The following is a 7,118-nucleotide window of genomic DNA, read 5'->3' on the forward strand; positions in this document are numbered from 1 at the left end:
CTGATATTGTTTCATTAAAAGAACATCAGAGAACGGCTCTGAAGGCTTTTGTTGGTGGAAACCATGTTTTTGCCCTTCTCCCGACCAGATTTGTTTTTGTTTTTTCCTGCGTCGCTCTCATCAGCGTCACGGGTTAGCTTTGGTGTGAGTGATTGAAATAGCTTGTCGATAAAGATGACAAACAAGTGGCTTATCCAATCATATGCAAGGATTTTTGATAAGGCCCAGCCTTCTGAAACGTCACTCCTATGGATCTGATCCAGATGGATGAGTGGAGCCAGGCAGAGCGAAATTCATTTGACTAGGGTCAGGTTACATATATGGAGGCCTTAGACCCCAATGAGGTTGTTGTGGGTTTGATTCCAGCCTGCTGACTTTTGCCGCATGTCTTCCCCGTCTCTCTCAGTCCATCTTCCTGTCAGCCTAGTTTCAATAAAGGCCACTGGTGCCATAAAAATGACAAAAAAGCTACAGCTCACAGTTTGACCTTGATGTTGTGCTAAAGGACACTTCATTGTTGATGTCCATGTTCCTCAGCTGCGCTTCACCTTCTGTCCTGGCTGCATTCACCCTCTGATGGGTGACTCTAAAACCCCTGAGCCTCAGCTTTACCTGGACCCGGAAATCCTTGCATAAGAAGAAGTAAACAAGTGGATCCAGGCAGACATTAAGAACCAACATGATGGTGGCCAACTGCAGGAGGTAGTAGAAAAAAACAGCCTCTTGGTAAAACATTGAGGGAAGTCGAACCAGGTGGTAAGGAGCGAAGGAAACACAGAAGACGCAAACCAGCACCAAGATTTTCTTTCGGGATCTCAAAAGCTTCTTGGAGCTGGAGGAGAAAGACTGTCTCTGGTCAGCATGCAACAACTTGCGGGAGGTGCGGTAGTAGGAGAAGATCATAGAGATCAACACCAACAGGAAGGTGGTGAAAGCACAGACATGGCTAGTTATGTAGATCTCTCTGAGGAGCTCACTGTGGAAGTCCTCACAGCTGCAGTCAGTGGACCGCTGCTGTCTGCCGTCGTTTAGCAGCATGGTCATGTATGTTGTCACCGGGACCAGGAGAAAGACCCAAGTGGCCGTGGAGATGATGCATGCAGTACGTGCAGACAACAGGAAGCAGTTTCTGAAAGGATGGACCACCTTCTCATACCTGGAGAGACAGAGGTAAACGCTTCAATCAGGGAGTTTCAGGTTCAAAATAAGTCAGAGGTTTCACAGATAAGCTACTTGAAACACCTCAAACATCTACATGTACTGTAGATAGAGCAAAGGAGACCAAAGGGCCTCTGGTTTGCTGTAAAGACTGTTTCACCTGTTCCACGCAATGTAGCCCATGAACAGGATGCTGGCGTACATGTTGAGGAACAGCATGGAGGCTCCAAAGCTGCAGTAGAGCAGGTGGGCGGCGGCAGAGCTGGTGGCGTTTTCCATGACGCGCAGCGGGAGGCTGAGGCAGAGCAGGAAGTCAGCGACCGTCAGGTTCTTCAGGTAAATCATCAAGCTTTTGGAGCTGCTTCTCAGAGGTTGGCAGCAGTGAAACCACAAAATGAAGCCGTTGAGGATCAAGCCCACCTGGCGATGGAAAACATCAGAATCTTTGATTTGGGCATGCTCTGAGTGGATGGGACCAGATCCCTGAAGACAGTGAGAAGACATGGAGCTCACCAGAAACAGGACACTGTAGACCACTGTGAAGGCGAGGTGGTCTGACCTTCTGGCTAGGCAGGAAGTTTGGATGCTTGTGTTCTGGGTGGCACCTGAGACATTGTTGACTGCGGCGGTAACAAGGCCTTGACCGGACATGTTTCTGTAAGGAAGACAGTTTATCAAAAAATCAACATGGTCCATGGAAGATAATTTGCTCCCCTCATCTAAAGAAAGTTCACATTTTCAGCATTTAGATTGCAGTTTTATAATTGTACAACTAAAAGTGTCTAAACCTTTCCTTTATTGGCAGACAACCCGTCTACTTTTAAGACTAATCTTAAAACTTTCCTTTGTGACAAAGCTTCTAGTCAGATTGGCTAATGTTACCCTGAGCTACCTCTATAGCTATGCTGCTATATGCTTAGGCCGCTGGAGGACATCACGGTCTATTTCTCTCTCTCTGATGAGTTCTTTACGGAAGCCCTAAATAGGCAAGTGAGAATTTAGTTTTTTAGATTGGAACATTTTTAAGGTTTTTTTAAGCTTTATTCTTAAAATGGATGGTCAAAGGCCTGGTTTCCAAGAATCAGTGTCCCATTTTCTAAATTAGATTTCAGTTCAGTTCAGTTCAGTTTATTCGAACAACAAAAACAATATAAGATGTGTAAATACAACACAACACAATGAATACATAAACCATAATAAATTGTTCGATTTTTGCTAAGAAAAATAATACATGCCAAAAAGAGCCCAACAGTTTTTACTTTCACATGTGGAGCCTTACTGCTTTTGCCAAAGTGCTCTGCTTGATTTATATATGCAAGAAGCTTTATTAGATTTTATTCTGGGACTATTTCATGTTCAATGGACACAAAATGGAAAGGTAGACGAGAAAAAAAGAAGAGAAAAAGATTAGATTCAATGCTGAAAGGAAGAAAAGGTGAAATAAAGAGGAGAGGGAATAGAGAGAGCAATATAACATCCTCTGAGTCTGCTTCTACACCTGCAAAGAGAGATATAAAAATAACAACAGAACCAGCCGATAAAGTATTACAGGTAGAAACAACCAACGCCTTGATGCCATCACTGAAGAATATACAGTATTATTTAATATGACATGTACAGTATAAAGCAACAGCTAAGGTAATGATAGAGATTTTCTGTATAAAAGTGGGTCTGTAAGCACTTGAATCCAAGCACGTGTAGGTTTTTGTGAGAGTGCATTTGTGTATGTGAGGTTTATCCATAGGTAAAAACCATAATTTTAATTGAAGCAACCCTACCCATAAGTGAAATTGGTAGCAAATTCCATCTGTCAATCTGTCAATGTTTAACCAATTTATAAAAAAAAAATCCAAAACCAAATTTATGTAGAGTAGCAAATAAGAATTTCCGTTTAACTCTGTCAAATGCTTTTTCTGCATCTAAAGACAATATATTGGATTCAGTATTTTTACTGTAGGAATAATCTATTAAATTAAGTAATCTGCGTGTATTTGTGGATGACTGCCTTCTTTTAATGACACCAGTTTGATCAGGGTATATTATTAGAAGAGTGACTTTAACTAACTGTTTTGCAAGAACTTTACAGGTTATTTTAATATTCATATTAATAAGGGATATGGGACGATAGCTGGTAGGAAACACAGGATCCTTGCCTGTTTTAAGCAGGAGACTAATGGTAGCAGAATTCATATTAGCTGGAAATCTGCCATTTTCCTGAGTTTCCTGCAACATTCTGTGGAACGTTGGTGCCAAAATATTCCAGAATTCTTTATAAAACTCAGCAGGGAATCCATCTGGACCTGGAGCATTTTTTTGGGCATGCTTCTTAGATCTTTCTGAACTTCGATTGTTGTCAGCGGTGAATCCAGGGTCAATCGTTGACTATCTGATAATTTAGGAAGTGTTATTTTATCCAGAAATTGCTTGATGTCATTATCTGATGGATTTATCTGCGATGTGTATAAAGATTTGTAGAAATCTCTGAAGGTGTTGTTCATACTTTCAGGATCATATAATATATTACCAGCTGAGTCTGTAACTACAAATATAGTTGTTTTTTCTTTATTTATTTTTAGCTGATTAGCTAAGAAGCTTCCTGACTTATTATCATATTCAAAGTTTTCTATTTGAAGTCTGTATTAATTTTTTTTTTTTGCTTTTCTGTATGTTAGTTTAATTGTAATTTAGCTTTGCGGATTTTACACAGCTTTGCCTCTTTCTACTTCATCTATTTCTGATAGAATTATTTTTACTATTTTCTACATATTTTATGTTTATGGTATTTACTATGTTCATTGCATTTATCATATATATTTACTCTTTACTACTAAGAAGTTTTAAGGTTTTAGATATTAAAGTGTATTTCATGTGACTGATCTCTCTCTCATCGCTGCAGAAGGCCTGCAGAAAGCAGAGAAATATGTTGTGACAATATTTCTTTAACCAATTAAACAAATATTTAATTTATATATTTATGTTGTGACGATAATGAGTGTTTTTATGAACTCTATTCAGCCATCCGGAGTGCGTACACACTAGATGAAGTAGAAAGAGGGAAAGCTTACGCACAACTGTACTGTGTGAACTGCTTGGTATTATCTGGAAGGTCACATAGTTGTTTTGCTTTTCCCTACCCCTTAACGTGACAAATGTACCAGGGATTCCTTTTCCTAAAAAAAAGAGGAGGCGACGGATTTGCTTCAGAGCGAATTTGGAGATCTGTATCTCTATTTAGCTCTCATCGCAAGTTTTGAAAATCAACTCTTCTGTTGTCTCTCCTCCTTGTGTTTGTTTAATGTTTTAGGTGTTTGAACCTGACAATTTCATACCAATGTGCGCTCTCTAGATTTGGCATTAAACGACTGACATAAAATAGAGTGAAAAAAAAGAGGAAAATACGGAGGGGCGCCTCTGGCCTCTCAGCTCTGCTTAGTGAATAACGTTGATCTTACCAAGGTAAAAGTCTAAGAAAAATCGTAGAATTCTGAAAATATATTTCCTAAAATGTCGTCACTAAGAGCTACCTTTAGTCTTAGTATTCTGATAAATTCACCACAGACTGGCTGAGAATTTAGAAAGTGAAATATCCAAAGTATATTCTGATTGAGTTCTGATGCCACGATACCAAGGGACATGATGTGTATTAAGAAAATATCCTCCCTGTTGCTGGATCCATACTTTCTGCTAAGTTCTGACCCGACCATCTGAATGTCATTGTCCAGTTGTAGAGAGCCTGATGTGTGAATTTTAGTGTCAATTTTCTGCTGCTGCAGCACATCTCCAAGGAGGTTCCACGTGTTCTGCATTCAGATGACGTTCTGAAGACCTTGGTTATAACGAGTGCTTGTTTGAGCTAGCGTTGCCTTTCTACCAGACCAACCATTCGCCTCCAACCTCTGTGTTATTGGAATATTATCCTAAAGTCACTATGACCTGACGTCATTTCGGACATGGGAGCACTGGAGACACAAGAACTGCATAACCAGCGCCACGGTCCGCTGATTACCAAGGTCAATGTTGGCGTATTTTCTGTGCGGGATAGTGAATAGGATGACTGTCGTTGTTTTGTCTAAAGGCAACGCTGCTGTCAGGTATTTAGGGAAAGGTGAAGCAGAGGGGAGTCAGAAACAGGGCAGCTGCAGACAGCGGGACCGTTGGGTGCGATGACTTTCCATCTATTTGATCTCTGCTCTGTTTCTCAATACAAGTGCTGGTACTTGACCACTTCACTGTTTCCTGATTCAATAAGCCTTGGAGGTCAGTTATAGGTTTGACTTTCCTATTACACTCTGCCATCAACAAATGATTGCCCTCTACACAGCTGCCGTTACTAATTCTCTGCAGGTTGTGGGTGAAAATCCCTACAGATCAGCAGTTTCTGAAATACCCAGACCAGCCTGTCTGGTATCACTAACCATGGTTCAAAAGTTTTCTTTAGATGCACTGAGTTGCCACATCGTCATTAGCTGATTTGCTCGCTGTGTTAACAAGCAACAGTTTTCACAAAATAAAGTGGCTGGATAGCTTTCTCCTAAAAGCGTAACTTTTAAAGGGTTTAGATCTCTCCAGTTGGGTCAAGTGTTTGCAGGTTGTAAGATGGACCTTTGGAGGAGCATGGTTGTGGTTTTAATACGTAAACATGAGGTCTTGAACACAACAGGACATGCAGACAGAGAAATAGGCCATTTAACAGAAGAATCATGCAAAGAATAAGGAAAACCAGCGGCTTCAATCACGTAGCGAGAGTGGAATGTGACAAAAGAACCAGATAAGCAAAGCAGAGATGTATGAAAACTGAGGAAAACAAAGGGAGCTGAACTAAAAAACAGAGAAACTACTAAACCAAGGCGAAAAGACTAACAGTGATCTCAGAGAAATAAATCCAAAGGCTCAAATAACAGAACAGGAACTAACTAATATGTTAAACACCTATCTAACAACAATGAACACAGAGAAAGGAACTGAATATAGTAAGACCTAGAGAACAAAAATAGACAGCAAGGAAGTGATCAAAACACAAACAGTCAAAGAGCGCAAACAATGTGGGTCAGTCGGTGTGTTTTAGATGCAACATAACACCTCAGTTTTTTTCCTCTTGGTGTGAGTCAGAGTGAGATGCTGCTCATCAAACCATCAGTTTTACATAAACCACACCACATCTTTCTTACGTTGAAATGAAAAAATAAAACAAGCTTTTCTCTGGAGTTTAAAAACTATGAAAAACCAGCTGCAAGAAATAATAAAATGTCAGTAACCAAGAATGATGAGTTCTTTTAATGCCCTCGTCATTTATTAAAATTTTCCTGAAGGTTAAACACAGAAAAATGTGAAGAAACACAAAACAAATCCAAATGTTTGGTCAAATAAATCCATCACTGTATTGATGTTTATGCTGTAGACTGTTTCAAACATTAACCTCGAGTTTAACTTTAAAGAAACTACAACTTGTATCTTTTTAAGGTGGTTTAACACCAGTGAATCCATGAAAATGAGACCCCTGCTGTTACTTACAGGAGTTTGTTCTTCCTGTTCTCGGCTTCAGGACCGGGTTCCTCCTGCAGCTTTTAGAACTGACTCGGATGACCGACTCAGTGCAACGACATCATTCAGATTCTTCTGAAGAACACAGACAATCTACCTGAAGAGATTCGTCATGGACGGTCAAAGCTGTTCAGCTCTCTCACCCATTCCTTCAGCTGCGTGCCCGCTCTGTTCTGATTGGTTGGCAGTTCAAACCAGCGGCTCTAAGCCATATAGTTCTGTTGATTTTTTGGTTTTCAACAGAAGAGAAACCTGCACCTTGTACTTCCTGCTTATTTTGTGCACCGCATTGCTGCAAATGGCTGAAGCAGAAATGAGAAGCTCTGAGGTTGGCTTGTGTAACAGCTGGTTTATATTTCAACCCTCAAACAGCTGAATTTGTATTACTTTATAATACCTGTGCATTGCAAACTTTATTT

The 7,118-nt window shown here is 40.2% G+C and overlaps 1 protein-coding gene across 1 annotated transcript; it reads right to left on the reverse strand.

Moving 5' to 3' along the window:
- Positions 1–211: 211 nt before the first annotated feature.
- Positions 212–6,757, reverse strand: LOC118560525 (P2Y purinoceptor 14-like). Its single transcript, XM_036131585.1, has 4 exons — positions 6,670–6,757; positions 1,672–1,813; positions 1,319–1,578; positions 212–1,156 (listed from the first exon to the last, which is right to left on the reverse strand). The coding sequence occupies exons 2-4, from the start codon at positions 1,807–1,809 to the stop codon at positions 469–471; spliced, it is 1,086 nt and encodes a 361-aa protein (XP_035987478.1). The 5' UTR covers positions 1,810–1,813; positions 6,670–6,757; the 3' UTR covers positions 212–468.
- Positions 6,758–7,118: the final 361 nt, after the last annotated feature.

The sequence above is a fragment of the Fundulus heteroclitus genome, unplaced genomic scaffold (assembly GCF_011125445.2).
Source record: "Fundulus heteroclitus isolate FHET01 unplaced genomic scaffold, MU-UCD_Fhet_4.1 scaffold_44, whole genome shotgun sequence".
NCBI lineage: Eukaryota > Metazoa > Chordata > Actinopteri > Cyprinodontiformes > Fundulidae > Fundulus > Fundulus heteroclitus.